This window comes from Coturnix japonica, chromosome 2, assembly GCF_054131305.1.
Source record: "Coturnix japonica strain WE chromosome 2, WE-NBRP24, whole genome shotgun sequence".
NCBI classification, from domain to species: Eukaryota; Metazoa; Chordata; class Aves; order Galliformes; family Phasianidae; genus Coturnix; species Coturnix japonica.
The window spans coordinates 52,740,863-52,760,027 of NC_140664.1; the positions used below are offsets into that span (position 1 = coordinate 52,740,863).

The window sequence follows — 19,165 nt, forward strand, 5'->3', positions numbered from 1 at the left end:
TGTCATCAGCTTTCATTCTCCTGAAAATCCTATGAATTTTTATTACAAGTTTTTTTAAACCAAGCTGAGGCTTCAACAAATTACTTGACACAGATGAGATGAAGTTGTTGAAGTAGTGTTAGATAAGTTTTACAGCCAGCATGTGTGCTGCTGAACAGTACAAAGCCAGTGTCCTACAATGTCATACACCAGTAACTGCTGAGCCTACTATTGGATAAATACATCATTTTATGGAACATTGATTGTTCTATAAACCCAATGGAGTATTATGCTCTATGATCAAACCATTTAGATTGTGTGTAGAGCACAGAAAATGCCATATTCAGGATGGTACTAAAAGTGCCATTTGTGTATTTTATGGATGTCATTACGGGGGAAACTTCTCTCTGTAGGCCCTGTTTACTGCAAAATTTTTTAGTCTGTAATGACATTTTTCATTCACAACGTATGCCTTCAAGAGAGGGGGCCCTTGTTTTATTTGTTTCATTCGAGTTTACTGCACAAATCCTGTACATTTTAATTAAATGTAAGCTTAACAAAAGAATGAGGTATTTATTCTGTAGGGAACAAATGATGACAGTAACAAAAGAATAAAACAGACACACAAAAGGAAGTCAGGTGCTGAGGAAAAGAGAGGGGAGAAGGTACTAAACCCTATTTGTAGTTTCCCAGAAGCACATTAAACATCAAAGCGTTTCTTTTAGCCCTATTTGGGGACTTTGTGGTCTCTGAGAATTAAAATAACCTGTGAATATGGATTTAATGTCTAAAAAATCCTGACATTTTCAAATAAAAAACTAACAGTCGCTCAGGACTCCAACTGATAAATAATGGCCCCGCTGAAATGACAGACTCCTTGGAAAGAAACCAATTCTGTGATCATTGCACCCCTAGATATGAAACACCTCTTTATAAATTGTCTGAATATGAGCTCTCGTATCATTATATTTTGTCATTTTAATGCCTATTTGTGTATCTTCTTAATTTGCAGTGACATGCAATCAGCAACAAGTCCAGTTTTCCTAATATTAATGTGGGCTTGTATTGCAGCTTATGTTTGCCATGTCAGCCAACACTTAGCCCTTCTCCTTTCCAGCTTCTAAGAGGGGGTTAGAGGCAGGCTGAATTTACTAGGACAACATGATTTGTTACTACATACAGTCCAATAATGTGACATACTCCTTAAATGCATAAAAACTCCTACAAATGTGCTGGATACCAGTCTTCCATAAAAAATAAAAAATAAAAATGCACTGTTCCAAAGCTGAAATAGCAGCTAAGCCTCAAAATATGTTGTTTTCTGAATATCTTCCCTGCTTGGCTTTTCACTGGTAAAACAAAAGAAAACCAGTAAAATCTGCAGTTCGTATTTACCATGAAAAATCACTGAAATTGAAGCTGATGTTCCCAGTAAATTCTTGGTCATAGTCCAGTTAAAATTTAAAGTTACAGTAGATTCACATTAGTTTAAATGACACTTGAACTTCTACATTGCTCAACATTAATTCATTATAGTTGAAATGGAAGAATCTTCAGTGGGTGAATCTTTTACAGTCTGATTGAGGCTGTTACATTTTATAGGAGCCATTTTTCAAAGCAGTACTGACAGCACTCGAAGTTATTAAATTGCTGAATCAAAAGATGGACCTGCAATCGCATTTATGAACTGTGATGGAATAGCTGGGGTTGCACCGAGCCGAGGTTAAGATGTTGGTGTAGTTAAGCTTCATCACACCCCTTAGTGACAGCAGTATTTACCCATGCAGTTTACTTTAATGGTCAGGAAGTGGCTTAACTCACCTCTGGATTCAAATAGATTAAGTAAGCAGTCAGAATAGCATAATTATCAGTGCTGCAAGGGATTCACTGGGTAGCTCTTCACCCAAGAGACTTCCCGTTCAATTGCACAGTAAAGGCCAGAGTTGCACAGATTCACGAGTACAGCAATTATTTTAGGAGATGAAAACAGGGTGGATTTCCTTTTTTCTTTCCCTTCCCCAGACCAGAGCTTCTCTTCGATACAGTGGTGCTGTGTCCTGTGTAAAAATTATCTGAGGGGAAAGCTGTCACGATTTTTCTGCATGCACGTGAAAATTATGATCGCCGTGTTATTTTGATTTTGAAATCCTGTAGAAAACGCGTGATTTGCAGAGTTATTTTGATTTTGTGCCACATCACTGCCAGGCTCCTCTTTTATCACGTCAACAAAGCAAGATTCCTGAGAGAATTAATTACTTCTACTGTATTATAAAATGTGGAGGAGCTAAGATAATTGTCATTTTATGTTGATTTCCCTTTCCTATTTTTCTGCTCTTTGGGGGGTCTTGTGAATGTCAGTGCCTACAGAGAGCACAGGAAAAGTGGGGATAAGAACCAGCCCTACTGCAGTAAGCCTCCTTACAGCTTATGCCTGACAAAATGTACTTCAATTGCATGTGCCAGATACATCATGCAGCATCACTCGGAAACACTCTAATGGTTTAAATTGTTAATTTTCTTTTCCAAAGATAACCTGCCTTGCAAACTAAGATGGAGAAAGTTGTATAACGTCAGCTGAGACTTCTGAAAGTGATTTGCAGCCTCTCAGTATAACAAGATTGCCTCTTGTGCTTCATAGTGTAGTTCCCTACCAGAAGCTTTGTAATAGGAAAAAAGGTGAATAGATAGGTAGATAGATAGGTAGGTAGACAGATAGATAGATAGATAGATAGATAGATAGATAGATAGATAGATAGATAGGTAGACAGACAGATAGATAGATAGATAGATAGATAGATAGATAGATAGATAGATAGATAGATAGATAGATAGATGATAGGTGAATTGACAGATTAGACAGAGATAGATAGATAGTTAGATAGGTAGATGCAAGCAGGAGCCCAGTTTTTTACACACCAATGTTATTTTGGAATATTAGCTTGATGGTCACCTCAGCATGTGAAGTTGCTAGAGGCCACAAAGATGCCATGTATTCAAGTCTCAGTGTAGCACATCCCATAAGCATGAAATTAGATCCAAGCAAATGAGCAACCTGAGGTCATGCTCTGGGGATGGTGGGCAAGACTTCCTGCAGCTGTGGGCATCATTTGCTATGCCAGAGCATTACTGAAAGTTTTGAGAACTGAGGTGGAAACTTGCAATGACAAAAAAAAAAAAAAAAAAAAAAAGCAACCGAGTAGCAAAGTAAGCAGTTGCAATATGGAGATACCAATATTTTTGTCTATTAATTGATTTCACATAGACATAATTAAGAAGTGTGACTGAGGTTTATCTGGCCAGTAATTGTACAGAGCAACCTGCTAAGAGTGAGAAAACAACTGACTGTTTTCTCCGGGAAATTAGGTTAGTGAACTGAGTCAGTAAAGTGTGTTGGAGAAGACCATAGAATCGTAGACTCATCTGGGTTGAAAAAGACCTTCAAGATCAAGTCCAAAAATCAACCTGATCTACTGAGTCCTATAACTAAACTATGTCCCTTGGTGCCATGTCCACGCATCCCTTGAATGCCTTCAGGGATGGGGACTACACCACTTCCTTAGGCAGCCTGTTCCAATGCATGACCACCCTCATTGTGAAAAAATTCTTCCTGATACCAATTCTAACCCTCCCCTGGCATGCCTTGATCGAGCATTAAAGAAAAACAAAGTCTATACATTCATTAAGCTATTACAAAGGAACAGTACTGATTAACCACAAACCTAGGCACATGCTCCATCCTGCCATTTGCTATTGCTATCTTAAGATGTTAGGTGGGAAATGAAGGGGAAGACAATGGCATCAAACTGACAGCATGGCAATTATCTCGCCAACAAAAGCAGGGTTTTAAGAAGATCAGCCACAGTTTTTCACACATGGATATGTTTAAGATAATGTATGATCCTAAAATTCATTACCAAAGTACCGAGGTATCACCAATAGGATCTTCTAGAAAAGATGTGTTAATGGCTTTTAACTGTATACTGTATTTATCTAGGCTTTTTTTTTTTCCTTTTTTTTTTTTTAATACAGCGTAGTTTAAAAAACACATTTAAATTGTTAATAAGCTGCAGCATTGTTAAACTCAGCAATTACTTCAACCTGTAAATATGTTATTTGGAAAACATGCAAATTGGTTTTGTTCGCTTGCTCATTTTATCTGTGTTTTCTGCCAGCGAAAACTAAAAATTGTCAAGGAATTTTTTTTTTTCATTTAGGCTACAAATTGCTGGAGTAATGAACTGATATTTGCCATGATACCATGTTAACAGAATATTTTTATCTTGCAGGCATTGTATCCAAGTCTTATGAATGCCGACTGAAGGGGCAAGGAGCAACCTTTGTGGAAACTGCGAGTCCTTTTACTGCAGCAGCGCTAGGAGAGGTTTCTCCAGTTAAAGAGAAGGTCTTTCGAGGCAGCAGGAGACAGCAACCATCGCCTGAACAAGTTCAGCAAGTTATTATTATCCAAGGATACGATGGCGACTTTGCGTTTGATGTCTCTGCAGAAGAAACAGCAGCGGCAACCCTCCAGACTCTGGCAATGGCTGGTCAGATGGCCAGGGTAGTCCATATTACAGAAGATGGGCAGGTCATAGCTACAGATCAGAACGGCTCAGATGTGAGTAGTATGGTTCCAGGGCAGATACTTACTGAGCAGCTGGCAGATGGCGCAACACAGGTAGTAGTGGTTGAAGGCTCAGTAACAGGAGCCGATATGGAGGAGGCTGTTCCTATAGATGCAGTTCCTGACTCCAGTGGTGCTGTACTGCAACAGATAATGCAACAAGAAGTTTTGGAGTCTTCCGAAGCTACAGTCCATCCTCCAGACTCCTCTTCAGCATTAGATGCCTTGCTTTGTGCTGTAACAGAGCTGGGTGAAGTGGAAAACAAATCTGGACTCCCTGACGGAAGCAGGTCTGGTCACAAAGATTTCTTGCAAATGCCAAACCCAGAGGTGCCCAGTGTTCCCAGTGATGCAGAGAGACAAGAAATACAAATGTTCCATGAAGTTCAGGAGACTCAGGAAGATACCAAACCTATGGAAGTAGTGACGCAGGTCATGCACCCATCGGCTATAATTGCATCTCAGGAGAGAGCTCAGGCTGCCTTCAAGAAAATGGTCCAAGGAGTATTACATTTTGCTGTTTGTGATACAGCTGCAGCCGACCAGCTGATAAAAGAAGGTGTCACTCAGGTCATTGTAAATGAGGAAGGGACTGTGCATATGGTAGCTGGAGAAGGCTCTCAGATAATTATGCAAGAAGCTGGTAGCCACGCACTCAGCGTCCAAAGCGAACACATGGATTTAGCTGATTCAGATGGGGGGATATCGCAGATTATTGTCACAGAAGAAATAGCTCAAGCTATGGTTCAAGGTTCTGATGGCAACTTCTCAGAAGGTGCGACCCACTTCATTGTCACAGAATTGCAACCAGACGTGCAGAGTGAGCCCGGTGTGTACTCACACGCTGTGATAGAGACAGCCGGGTCTCAGGAGATTTTACAGGCTGGTACTGCTGTGAAACCTGAATCCCCTGATAGAGCAGGAGAACAGCTAACAAGCATGGTCATTTATACAGAGGGTGGCTCACAAGTCATTGAGGGCCAGGGAGATGATAACGAAGTACAAGATGCATGAAGAGCTTTATCTCCTGGGCTCGATGCGGGACGAAGCTGGAAACAACCAGATCCTGGAACTTCTGTAAAACCTTCTGCATGTGGTATCTTCCTAGGCAGGTAACAGATACACACCCTGTGGGAGGTGAAGGTCAGCGACTAGGAGTTCACTGCAAAGCATAGTACAGTCTTGTCACAGTCGCTCTGAGAATTATGATACAGGATTATTTTAAAGCAAATGTATTAGGACACAGGAGAGGATAGAAATACACCCCCTTCCCTCACAACTAGGTATTGTTCTGTTCAGCGCTTTGGTTTGTTTTTCAGATGTTTTTTTTTCATATCTCAGGGTAAGTCCCTGCCTTCTGTCTTTTCTGCCTAACATAATTGTAGGAGTAAAATATTTTCACACGTGCGTACATTTTATAAAGGCAAATAAGCAAAAAATACCAAAAAGTGCATCATTACAAGAACAAGGGGATCAAGTAAGCTCACATACATACTGAAATCGTTGCCCTTCTTTATTTCAGAGAAGAACAAGCGACGTTTTGCTTTCTAGAATCCTACTTTCAAATATCCCTGGTGAAAAGTATGTCATCCAAACAAGTATTTTCTGCATCTAGAATGAAGTTCTTAATAGTAGCTTACTGTTTCCCGGTATCACATAGGACACTTCCTAAGAAAGAGCTCAAAATGCAACGTTTCAGAAGATAGTAGATTACACACGTTCAGAAAACAAGCATTTGATGCCTCTATCTTCCACTTAAATTTAGATGCGAGTCCTACATAGAAAACGTGCAGCTCTTGAAACAATATTCTCACTGTCAGTGTTTTGCTGTTCTTATAAATTGTGCTTCATATAAATACCATTTCGCAGTTCATTTTGTGAGCTACTTTTGAAACGTTCTGGGGGCTTTTAAAGGAAATTCTGACATTGACATTAACAAGTAGGGGAGAAAAAAAAAAAAAAAAAAAGGTGACCTTGTATTTCTTGCATAGTCCGGAATGTCAATTATTTTGTGGTGGATTTACTGCAATTGTTCCATGCAAGATCATGTTGAGAAGATTTGTTTCGTGATACAACTGCTTTTGTTTCTTTAAAACAACAAGAAAATTGTAAAATATTAAACTGGCAAGGTTTGTGCTTTTTTTATTATTATTATTTTATTTTATTTTTTGGCCACTTGAATAAAATGTTAGCATTCAAATGGAGCATCATGATTTTTAATATTAATCAATAATAGAAGTGACATTCATTCATTCATTCCACAGAGCAAACAAACGCTGGCTGTTAGGTCTGCGTGTTTCCTCTTTTCCTTTCTCAAGGGAGCTGGGTAGGTAAAGATAGCGGAGCCTAATTTTTGAAGTGTGCCTCATGCATGCTTAATAGCATCGCGTGAGCAGATCAGATGCACGCCGTGCTGACTCTGGAGATGGCCAGGTCTCCTATCATGTTTGATGTCTTATAATTATCAACTGTAAGGAAGTTGGGGTGAGGCAAAACAATAGTTCCTTCTTCAAGGAACAGTTTGAAAACCTGTTTTCTGATCGAGCTGCTTAGAAAAGGTGCTTCATTCTGGAGATATAAGATCCTGCCGTCTTTTCATCTCTGATTTTCTTTCTTTCTTTTTTTTTTTTTTTTTTTTTAATTGTATTATTTTCCAGGAATTGAGGTTGTGTCTTTGTCAGACCCCCAAAAAAGTAAATTTCAAGTTAGACGTGGAGATTCATAATTAGGCGAGTTTGACTTGCTCATCTTTCTTAAAAGTGACAGGCTGCTCACTTCCCCTTAAACACTGTCTTCAGCAAACAGTGACAGGATCAACTCCCGTTTGTTATCAGGAAAAAGGTGACCTTTACAAAATGATGGCCCTCTGCAAGGCTCTCACAGATGTTCAAAAAACGGAATGTTTTTCAGTGGAAATATTTCTTCTTGATCATTCCTCCTGTTAACTGTAGCCCTGTGGTCTTGCAGTTTGGATGCTAATTCTTCGCTGTGCTTAGTCCTGTATGGCTAACCTTTCTGCTGCAGTACAGGGTGTTGACACTGACATGCTGCAGTTTACCATTTGTGATTTATTTAGGATAAATATGTCTCAGGTGGCATTTAATCCTTCATAAAACCAGTGTAGCCTGCAGTGTCAAACCAGCAATCACATTGTATGCACAATGAAAAGAGCAGACCTTTGCATAAAAAAAAAAAACCTGTGGTAGGTGTTCCTGTGCTTGGGAGTATTGGAAGGGATTCACTAACCTTCCGTGTGTTGTAATTACCTGGAAGCTCAGGTTAACGATACTTCTCTCTGAGTGCAGCTGATCAGGAGAGCTAATTTCTTTCTACTGCTTTTTTTTTCCCCCTCCTTCTAATGCGCACTTTGAAGTTAACTTATTAGTGCCCTACAAATGTAACATTAAAAATCAAGGGTGACATTCATTCCTGTGCAGATGGGCTGCTTAAGGACTCCACACTCTATCTCAACCCCATGTTAGAATGCTGTCTGTGGCACAACAAAAGTCCAAGTTGCAGTGGATCTGTGCTGGGGCTTTGCAAATTCCCTTCCAGTGTGCAAGTCCCTCCCACGCCTGTACTTGTGGCAGGTGAGTTGGAAGGAGATGAGTGGGGTCACCCCACAGACCTGCCATCTGCAGAGCACGAGGGGAATCCTGCTCAGGGCAGGACAACAGCCAAGGAAGACCCAAGCCCTAGCATGGTTGCGCACTGGGCTGGTGAAGTATATGACATGATAGGGAGAGAGTCATGGGCTGCAGAGCCCCACGTAGAAGTATTTGCATGGTGGGTTGAGGAATAGGTACAGCCATTCCCAAGCAGACTTTTAGTTCCTAAAAGTGTGTTGTGTTGTTGAGTTTGAGTAGCTTCAGTTGACTCTTTTTCTCAGAGGGTGGTGGCACAGCTGCCCAGAGAAGCTGTGATGGGGATCCCTGCAGGCGGTCAAGTCCAGGTTGGATGGGGCCCTGGGCAGCTGAGCTGGTGGGGGGCAGCCCTGCCCATGGCCCTTCCAACCCAAACCATTCTGTGGTTCTGTGACTCCATCTCCCAGAAAAATCAACCACCACACCATAATGGAAGCAACTGTTGGGACTGAAGCATTCCTGCACCAGTTGGTTGCCTTCTGACATTCTGTCTGCCAGAGCCATTGGCTTTAATTTCCTTGTTGCTGTCTGTTCTGATTAAGTTTGGATCACACTGTGAACAATGCCAAGTGGGTAAAAATGTACTTATTTTGGAAATGCTGAAGTAGTATGCAAGGAATGAGAAAGAATAAGCCCCACCAAAAGAGCAAAAAATTAAGAAAAAAAAAATAAATGGAGAAGAAAAAAATAGAGGAAAAAGGGCTGTTTCTGACAAGCAGTTTAGCCCTGTTTCTCAGGAATCAGAGACACACCTCCTGAGGCAGTGTCTCCTGGCCTCTGAATTCAGGCTCTCTCTTTTGGGAGAAATGGGAGATAAGAGCCAGCTGGAAATTATATTTAGCAAAATATTTCCTGTAACCAAAAAAAAACAAACAAACAAAACAACACTACAAACAAAAGCCAGAGTGCCCACAGCTCCATACCACTCTGCCTGCCTACCAGCTGCACCATGCTATGGCAGGCAGAGGAGCCAGAGCCCACAGCTGGTGCGCTAAGGTAGGCACGTGGGAGCTGCTCACAGTGCCGTGAGTGCTGCTGTAGCTTATAAATGCGGCTGTTAACACCATGGATGTTATGTTTGTGATATCTGTGGACAGCGGGCTCAGCCTGTGTCATCGCTGCAAATGTCCCTGCCTGCTGAAGATGTGCCTTGGGCCAACCCTGAACCGAAGCTGAGCCTGAAATGCAAGTTAGGTCCTTCCAAAAGATCATCGGGTTCGAGCTCCTAGCACAGCAGCGCCAAGAGCTTGCACTGGGGCAGGCCATGCCTTAGTAAGCAGCTTCTGAGGCTCTTCTCCAGCATTCCCTGCTCAGCTGACTTCCGGAGCACAAAAGCTGTAAATAAAATAAAAGGGAGGGATGAAGACAAAAGCCACTCCTGAAATTTGAAACAAAGTTGGTCCAGGAGAAAGGATTAACTAACAGGGAAAAGAAAGGAAAAAAAAAAAAAAAGAAAAAAAAAAAAGGTCATTCATTTGGCAAAATAAAAAAGAGCTGTGAGTTTTCACTTATTTTACTGTACAATATTAGCCCATAATTTAAGGTAGCACACGGCCCACTTAAACAGCCTACCCCTGTTCCATCTTGTTGAAGAATACAATTCGTTTTCTACTCCTCTAGGGTGATATCATTTTATATGAAGAAAAAAGTTAGCTCAGATGGCAGTTATATGTTTCGGAAGCACCTTCTAATCAGGGATTGGTGATTCATTATTAGCTTCAGCAGGCGATCCATCTGACATGTAAGGGGAAAAAATTAGCAGCTGTCACTGCATGATGAGTTAATTTCCTGATAGGCCTGACACTGAAAAGCCATTTGGAGACATGGAGATGGCTGATGAGAAAACCTGGTGCTGGTTTATAATTGGAGAGAAAGAAAGGGCAGAGAGATGGAGGGAGATGGGGGGAGGGACCCAGGCTAATCTACAAGTGGGGATGGATGTTTGTGTATTTACCAAACAGACTGCTCCACAATAACCCACATTACCGTGCGCACACCTCGGCGGTTAAGTAGTAAAGACCAGGGCCTTTCATTTTCCTTCTGCCGTGTGTCATTATTTTTAGTCATTTGCAATTAGTTCTCCAGACGGTTTTATGCTTACTCCAGCCCAGTGAATGGTGTACAAGCACGCGATTGGGTTATCTTGCGGTGACATTGAAACCTGACATTTTAGAGGAAAGGGGAGAAAATGACGCTATCCCTTTAATGGTTCTTGCTGTAATTTTCTTAATTGCAGCTTGAGATTTCAGTCAATCACACAAAAATAAACTTATTTGAAACAAATATTGCTAAAACTTCCAAGGGCACAATTGCGAATGATGAAAGGGTATTAAAAGAAATCTCTTGTAGAGTGTGAGGAAATACGCTCTTGAAAATACATAAGCACATGCGTGTCTGTTTATCTTTTGTAAGAATGGCAAGTAAAACTATGTCGGGAATAGGCATGCAAGACCAAACACAGGCCACTGGGGAATCTGGCTCGTGTGTAACAGGGACAGCCACACAAATTATTTTATGCGTTAGATAACAGAAAGCCCCCAGCCGGTGGCTAGCTAATTTCTGTGCACATTAGGTACTTCTTTAAAGGACTACTTGTCTGCAGCTGTGTGCAATATTTTGTGTACCCAGCAAAGGAAGACAGGCTTTCATCAATCAGAAAACAAAACAAAACAGAAAAACCACAGTGGTTACTTTAAGCTTTTCTTTTTCAGAATGGTAGAATTTAATGGGGTTTTCACCATCATCACAAGACAGTTTTTGAGTGGGAAGAATATTATCCAGTAGCTTCCGCCAACTCCGTGTATGCAAATGTAGCTTAAAGGATTTCGGAGTAACAATAGAAGGGGGAAAATCCATGGGAGGCAGGTTGATCAGAATGCTTCATACAGTTGAAGTGTAATAACTGACTAGTGCAGAGGCCAGGAGTGTGTCCTGCAACACAACACACACCTGACTGTATTTAGAACATATCCCCTGGCAGAAACATTTGTCAGGGCTAATTCGTGTGACCAGTTGTGACATATACCCTGCCTTAGAAATCATAATTATCAGCGCTGTTGGATTCTGGGAGTTTCTGATTGGTAAGAATATCAAGCTGCTGGGGAGCAATAGTGTCGTGCTGGAGTAGTTCTTCGTCCATATTCTCCCAGCTTCTGATTGCTGATGCTGTCTTGAATCCTCATTCCTTTTTGCATATTTACCATGTGGTGGCTCAGGCTTCTGGGAGGCCCTTTCTGTGGACTGCTCTCAAGAGTTTATCATGGTTAGGAGTGATCCACCAGGATATGCAAGGAGCAGAAGAAGGAGTAATGGATTTGTGAACTCTACTAAGGCTGCATCCCTTGTTATTCAAGTAGCTGTGCACTTCAAGATCCATGCAATGGTAAACAGAAAGATTAATGAAAGTCATCTAGCTCCTTGGCTACATTAAGGGTCATCATGGGGATATCTGGTCAGACAAAGAAGTCTGAGCAAATCCAAGTGTAGGAGGGCCTTTGGTTCTTAGTCTGCTAGAAGTGAGCTGTGTAAGGAGTTTCTGACAGCAGAACTAGAACTGTAACTGAAAGCAACAATTATGCAGACATAACAAAGTTATACACACAACAATGGAGAAACAAGGAGCGGAGAAAACAGGAAGGGAAAAGAGATGAAGAGATATTAGAGTAGTTGTTGTGACTGCCACATGGAAAAAAGAAAGCACTCAGAATTTCTTTGGGCCAAAGGGTGGTTACACGAGATGTCTAGTATGTCTCTCATTAGAAGGTCATCAGGAAAGGCAGGTACTGTCTGAGCAGAGCCACAATGATAGCAAGAAATGCTGCTGCCCCTTGTGCAAAGTAGGTTTTGAAACAGTAGGTTAGGTGATAGATGCTTCAGTTCAGGCTCTTGGAGCTGAGTTTTAAATAAAATGATTAAGGCTATTAAGGCCATGAAAGGTCTTTGTGTCAAACAAACAAGTGATGAAAACCAGGTGCAATCAAGGAAAGAAACGTGGTCAAACTAGCTTACACTGCATGGGGCATCATGGTATGAGGGCCTTCCCCAGTGTTTTCAGAGACCATGCTGCATGAGGACTATGTGTAGCCTTGAAGAATAGCTTCAGGCCCTGTGTGTGAGGAGCTGCTGGGGAGGCTTGATTCTGCTCTGGAGGTGGTTGCTTGTGATCGAAGGAGCTGAGCTGGGGAACCAAGCAGGGGAAGTTCAGCACAGTAAGGAGTGTGTATTGTGGCTTCCACTAGGTCCTGCCAAACCTTCCCCCTTACTACATATCACCTCTAGAGTGAAACATCACAAATGAGCTTATTTTGCCCGTGTATGCAGAGAAACATGGTAGCCCCAGAGGCCATTCACACAGTCCTGGCTGAAGCCCTGTGCTGGGAGCTGGCTGAGAGCAGCTCCATATAGACTGACTAGATTTTACTTTCATTAAGCAATGCTCACTACAATTTGAGTGCTCTGTGAAACCAACTAACAGGGATCTCCAGGTCAGGAATGGGCTTTGTATTCCTCCAAATTCCCACAAGGGGAGAGAGCCACAGAGAAGGTGCATCTCATCCAGGTCAGATGGAGGGGCACCATAGGAAGGAAGGGAATTATTTCTGCTGACAATGAGGTCTTTGCAAGCACATGTCATATGCTGAGAGACCTCTAGGACTTTTCCTCAACTGCCACTAAGCTTCTTCAATCTGCCAATGCGTTCCTCTGTTGCTGGGAGGATGGAACATGTTTATGTTTCCTGCTCAGCATATGGTGGTGACTGCTGGTGTTTGGTAGCTGTGAAATACAGATGCCCAGATCCAGGAGGATATTTCCCATGCTGGGGACATCTGGCCATCCTTTTGGCCTTGCTCTTTTTTCTTTTAATATGTAAGCCTTGGTGGCTTTGAATTTGAAAAGAACACTGTTCAGCTGCATTCTTCTGCTTTATTTTAAGGTTGGGAAGGAGTCATAGTGAAGGGAAGATCGGGGCTGTGTTTACACCTGAGGGCCCATCTAGAGGAAGGCATGTCCCCAGCCCAGAGCTCACTCCTGCTAGGGCAGCAGAAGGGCTGAGGCTGCTGTGGACATTGTTGGCTGGCAGTGACACATTGGGGATGGCAGATGCCAGGAAACCCAGAGGGATGAGTCCAAAACACCATTATGACTGCCTTTCTTGGGCTTTTGGCACTGTCTGGGGTGTTGCTGCTCAGATTCCATCTTTAAATCCATTTTGCGAGCCTTGACAAGAAAATAGAGGGACAGCAGGAAATGCAAATACTTAGAGGGAATGGAAGCAGGAGTTTCCAGAAGCATTTGTCTGATAGCTGGGAGCTTGGATCCACAAGAGAGATGCTGAGTGACCTGGGAGAGCTGCTAGACCTCTTATCTTCTTTTTATTATTATTATTTTCTCCCAGTTTTCTCCTTGCTGCAGGTAAATGCAGTTCTGGCAGGACCTGGTTCAGTATATACCCTGTAATCCTACCTATGGACCTCTCTGCTATAGAAGGAGAGTAACTTGCTGAGCTGTGACATGGTCTGGGGTAGATCAACAGCATGAGCAAGTGCCCGCTGCCAAGGAGCAGGAGCCAAATGTGTCTGTCCTTAAATATGCAACATGCCTGTCAGAGCCAGCAGAAGATAACCCAGCCGTTTTGTTCTCATGGCCTGTTGGTATCTGACTACAAGACTTGGTAGTGAAAGGACTAAGGCAGTGGGAATTTCTATCAGCCTGCCCATCAGCTCTAGGTGCTGGATTTATCCTCCCTGCTTTGTCCCTGTTTGCTGGGCCTTCTTACTAAACAGGAACCAAAAATGTCCCCTCAAGCTGTGAGCTCCAAAATTAGAAGCCTCGAGCATCTCTCACCATGAATGCCATCAGTATAACCACAGACTGGGTTCCAGGGGCTCATGAGGACTCTGGGCAGAGAAGAGCATCTGCTCATTTGCTCATCGGCACCCCATCTCTTCTCCTGACCTCTGACTCTTCCTGCTTGCTTTGGGGTTTTCTGCTGCTAACACATAAATGCAAATGTCCATGTTTGTGTAAGAAGCACAGAGTTCACATGAACATTAACCACACAAGCAACAGAACTGCAAGGGGTATGTCTCTACTGGGCATCTGGGGGCTTCCACAAAGGGCAGAGCCAAGCTGCAGGTGAATTCCTCAGCCAACTCCCTAGCTGTGGCTTCTAGCCCCCCATACAGCTGAGGTCTGGCCCACTGGCAGGCAGCAGCTGGGAACGGGGGGTCAGCTGCTTGCACCTTGCACTGTGGGTGTTAAGGCAAAGTGAAGAGCCCAGTTCTGCTGTGCCAGAAATCAATGTGTGCACACTGGGGAGCATGTGCAGGAGGTCTGTTTTCTTCATTGGAGCAGGTTTCTATGCAAGACCTCTGGATAATCCTTCTTAAAACTTGCTGAAGTGAAAATTAAACCACTTTAAATGCTGTTGGGGAAACACACCCATTGCAAGCAAGAGCTGGATTTCTGCATTTGTCACCCAATAAATGTGTGAGGCTCAGTTCTGAAGTCAGACTGACTTTTCCTTGTGTCTGTCCTATGACGTCCACTTTTCCTGTTACGAACTGCAGTAATTGTGATCAGTCAGGCTTTATGTTCAATAGACGTGGGCTGTTTTATTAATGAATCTGTATTTTTTTTCACTGTCATCAGATCTCTTCCAGATCCTGTTTACATCAAGTTTTATCTGCCGCACAGTTGTATAATCATCCATATATATCCATATATAATAAAAATATTATATATATCCATATATAAGCATCCAATTTGGAAATCCCAATTCTGAAGCAGTGCCTCAGTGCAGGTCCCCAGCATGCTGAATAACAGCATGTTCCTGAAATAAAAGAAAAATGAAAACATGAGAGCTTTCAACAAAGTGCAGAGAAAAGCCATAGGTTTCTAAGTGATACCATCCTTCCAGGCTGTAGGAAAGCAACGAGCAGACCACGGTTTCAAAACCTTTCCTGTGAGTGTGCACACGTGTGTGTGTCAGTGTGTATGCTTAGAGGCTAGAATTGACTTTTTATGTGGGTGCTTTAAAAAGTATCAGGTGCTTTTATCCCTAGCACTGTACGTTCTCTGTTTGGGCACATTGGATTTATGAATATTTGGCTTGACTGGCTAAAGACATCAACGTGACACAGTGCAATGTGTTATAAGTGCCTCAGATCAAATGCAGAATAGGTAGAAAAAGCTTTAGAATGGAACTTTATTAAAAACACATACACGCATACAGTCTCTTCTACACTTAAAATAAAAAAAAAGTAAAAAAAAAAAATATAAAAATTGCTAACGTTCCCCTGTTGCATAAATGCCAGAACATTATGTTTGCAAATAAGAATTTAGCACTACAAAGACAATGCCCCAGATTAACTAAGATCCCATTTCACAAAACCCTATGGCAATAGTCTGCAACATCAGTCACAGGAGAAGATATAACACAGACGCGTTTGTGCCCTCATGCAGCCGAACTGAAACAAAACAAAGAGTGAATTAGGCTGAATATCTTACAGCGTGCAACGCATTGTACAACAAGGCACCTTTGGGAATGTGTCACAGGGTTTGCTAAATTGAAAACAAAATAAACAGATCTATGGGAATAAATAACATCATACTAGATGTCTGCTGCATGTAGACTACATTAGCTTCCAGTCACAATCAGGCTTCAGCTTTCCTGCTAGTTTCCAATGCCTGTGAAAAGCAGATGATCTGAAAACCATACAAAGAATAGTTTGGAGCTGAGGGCAGGCAGAGGGAGTCAAGCTGCCACCCTGTGCTCAGCTCAGCAGGCCTGGTTGAGCCATGTTCAGCCATGGGCAGCACCAGGAATGTGTGCAGCTGAGGGACGGGGGCTGTGCAGGGCACCCCATCGTGGTGCCACCCCATGGGAGATAGCGATAGAGATCCAGGATGTCAGGTGCTGTGCTGAGTCCCAGCGAGTCACAACCACCTTTAGCTCATGCTCTGAAAGCAGTTTTTATTGCTAAGCCACGTGGGGCTAAGGTCTGCTTCCAGGTACGTGGAGGAAACCCCACTGATTTCAGCAAGATTGCTTGGATGAACTGAACTTAAAAGATCAGGCCATATTTATCTCAGTGAAAGTTCAAGCTAATTCATTTTCCCTCCCTTTCTCTCTCTCTCTGTTTTGCTTAGCTTATGGCTGAGTAAAAGGAGCACATATCTCAGAGAGAGCTTTTTAAATATAAAACTCTTTTTGTAACCTGAGACCAATATATCATTCTGTGATTACAAAAAAAAAGGCCTCTTCCCAAAGAAAATTCTTCTGAGGCAAACATTGGCTTTATCCTGCGTGAGATCTAAGCACCAGCCTTTGAATTCATGTATATCAGAAAAAAAGCATAGATCCGTAACAGAGCAAAGCGATGGCTACCAAATTGTCATTATTCCAGTCAAAAGCCTACTTCTTCCCTTTAAGTAGCAGCGTTGGGCCTCAAGATGAAATGCAAAAATAACAAGGGACACTGAGAGGAACTGGTATTTTAATACTTCTGTAGTCTGAACGCTCGGGAAACAAAGGAGCTCGATGGAGAAGTTGGGGGAATTTTAACATCCATGCAGGTGGTGTCCTCAATTCCCTTAAGGGAACGTGGCTGGCTCAGGGGGGCACTCATGGCCCTGCTGCTCCCTGCAGCCAAGGGCCCAGCCCCACCACAGCACCTTCAAGGAGGCTTCCAAGAACTGTGGGTGCCTCAGGCGGGCCCGGCTTGCATTTGCTCAGCTGACATCTTTGTTGCTTCTCCTGCCCCTCTTCCCTCGCAAGGAGCTGTTTGGGGCTGCTGGTTTGCAGATTCACCCAGGGTTGTGCCACTTATGCTTGAGGCAGCTGGGTTTTGTCATCTAGCTTTGAAAAGGGGGTCCCCTTTTTGCCAATGTTGGAGATGCTTGTTCCTTCATGTGCATGCAATTGAAGCTTCCCCCCCGCCCCCTCAAAAACTGGAAGGCCTGTGCCCGACCTTATCTGTAGATCAATGTGTTCCCCTTTCAGCTCCTGCACACAGTCAGGCATTTTTAATTTGATTTCTCTATTCACACAGACACCACAAGATGAGAGAAGGATGGAGCTGACAGCTCTCATAATCAGCACTCATTTTCTTTCGTCGGTGTATCAAAATTGCATTTCCATATTTCTTTCCCGTAGTATTTTACCAAGAACCTCTGAAGGCTTGTGCTGGTGTGACGGATTAGGGCAAGATTCAGGAATTCTGATGTATGGGACAGCACCAGCTGCCCAGGGAGTGTGATGGGGCAGAGGGGTTCTGCTGGGATGCAAATGCCATTTTAGGTCACCAGGACATCACTGTCCCTTTTTAAAGGCTGGGCACCAGTAGTGATGGATGGCCTCTTCTGGGCAGTAGGGAGAGCAGGAGGAGCAGCACCAACCCATGGGGCTCTGTCATGTCAGGCTGGGAAATGGTGGCTGGCTCCCAACAGCACTGCCAACTTCATGTGGTCACCCAACTGGAATCCCACTGTGAGGTAAAAGCTCACAAAAAGCTCAAGAGGAAGATCTGCGTACCAAATCCATCCCCCAGGAAAGGATAACCATCTATGTGGCTCAAAAGTGTGATCCCTCCTGTTGGAGCCAGTGCAGACGGCCTCTCTGGTACGTATGTGAAACACAGAGTAAGTGCAAATGAATCACAGAAGTTTTTGCCTGCTCTGGGATGTTGTGCACCAGGCCAGGTGCTGGCAAGCATCCCTGGACATCAGAACTGTGCCTGTGGACTACCTGCTCCAGCAGCATCACACAGCATGGCATGAGCTCTCTAGCACTGGGCAAGTTTCTTACACTTTTTTTTTTTCTTACACTTGGTTTTGGTAAAGATTCAGTTGCATGAATAGATCTGTAATCCAAAAGACAAGTTTAAAAAGCCTCCTGGCAGCAGAAACAAATGTCACCTCCCTCATCCCTCAGATAATGCCACTAAAGCACACCATAAGTGCAGAGTGCCCTGAGTGATTATGCCCCATCCCCATCTCAGGACAAAGACTCTGAGTTGCCACCCTCAGTGACTCAGGGGTGATGCTGTAAAATGTGTTCATGAGAGTTAGAAGCCTGCCTACAAATTGTGGATTGTCACGTGAGAACTGAGTCCTGCCAAGGTGCCCTACCTAAAGCCTTATCTGATGAACATTGCATTCCAGCAGCCCCGGGCACCCCCCATACCAGCAGGTGAGTGAGGGGGCACCTGTCGGCAAGAGGGATGATGTCTGGGTTACTCTCAGCCCACAATGTCTTACAAACACTCTCCATACAGGCAGGAGAAACTGCTCTATGTTTCAGTACTTGTGCCAAAGAATTTATACTTTCCCTAACCACGAGAAAGGTAAATATTCATAACACTTCTGTGTGCAAAAGCAGCAGAGAGAATTCAAATGTGTCTGCGAGGAATCTCTTTTATTTTCCTCAGGTACAAATAAAGCTCCCTCCATTCCTCAGCTCCCTCCAGCTCTCCTTTTAAATCTCTTTTTAATGTCTCGCTTTTTACTGCTAATCATTTTTCCCCTTTGCTAATGATGCTCACCTTAGAGCCTGCTGCAGACTGACTTGTTTCATGTCAGCCTCTCTCTATTGCCCACTTTTGTTAAGGCACAAAGCAGGTTTCACTCTATTCAGCGTCAGCTATTTTCCCCAGCTCAAATGTTGTCATCTCCCTCTTCAAAGGCATCTCCAAGTCCACAGGATTTCTGTGAGGTACCTCTGTTGTTGGCTGCCACTAAGATGTCCTGGTGTCCCCATCTTCCCCCCCCGACATTACTGCCCTGGGAGTGGTGAAGCACACAGACCTCTTCGTTCTGAAGGCCAGGCTCTGTACATCAGCGCATCTGTGATGGTCGGCTCCCAGCATGGGGTTGCATCTCTCCCAGCATCACAGAGCAGAGCCTTGTCTCTCCTTCT

General features: G+C 43.2%; 1 protein-coding gene across 2 annotated transcripts in view; it reads left to right on the forward strand.

The window, feature by feature from the left end:
- The window catches only part of ZNF407 (zinc finger protein 407), a 329,424-nt gene extending 322,621 nt beyond the window's left edge, over positions 1–6,803 (forward strand). The window contains exon 9 of one of the 2 annotated variants that reach the window (XM_015855154.2): positions 4,266–6,803. In XM_015855154.2, the coding sequence (XP_015710640.2) occupies positions 4,266–5,617 (1,352 nt within the window). In that variant the 3' untranslated portion in view covers positions 5,618–6,803. The remainder of the gene's footprint in view (positions 1–4,265) is intronic. The other variant, XM_085539782.1, reaches the window with a different exon arrangement.
- Positions 6,804–19,165: the final 12,362 nt, after the last annotated feature.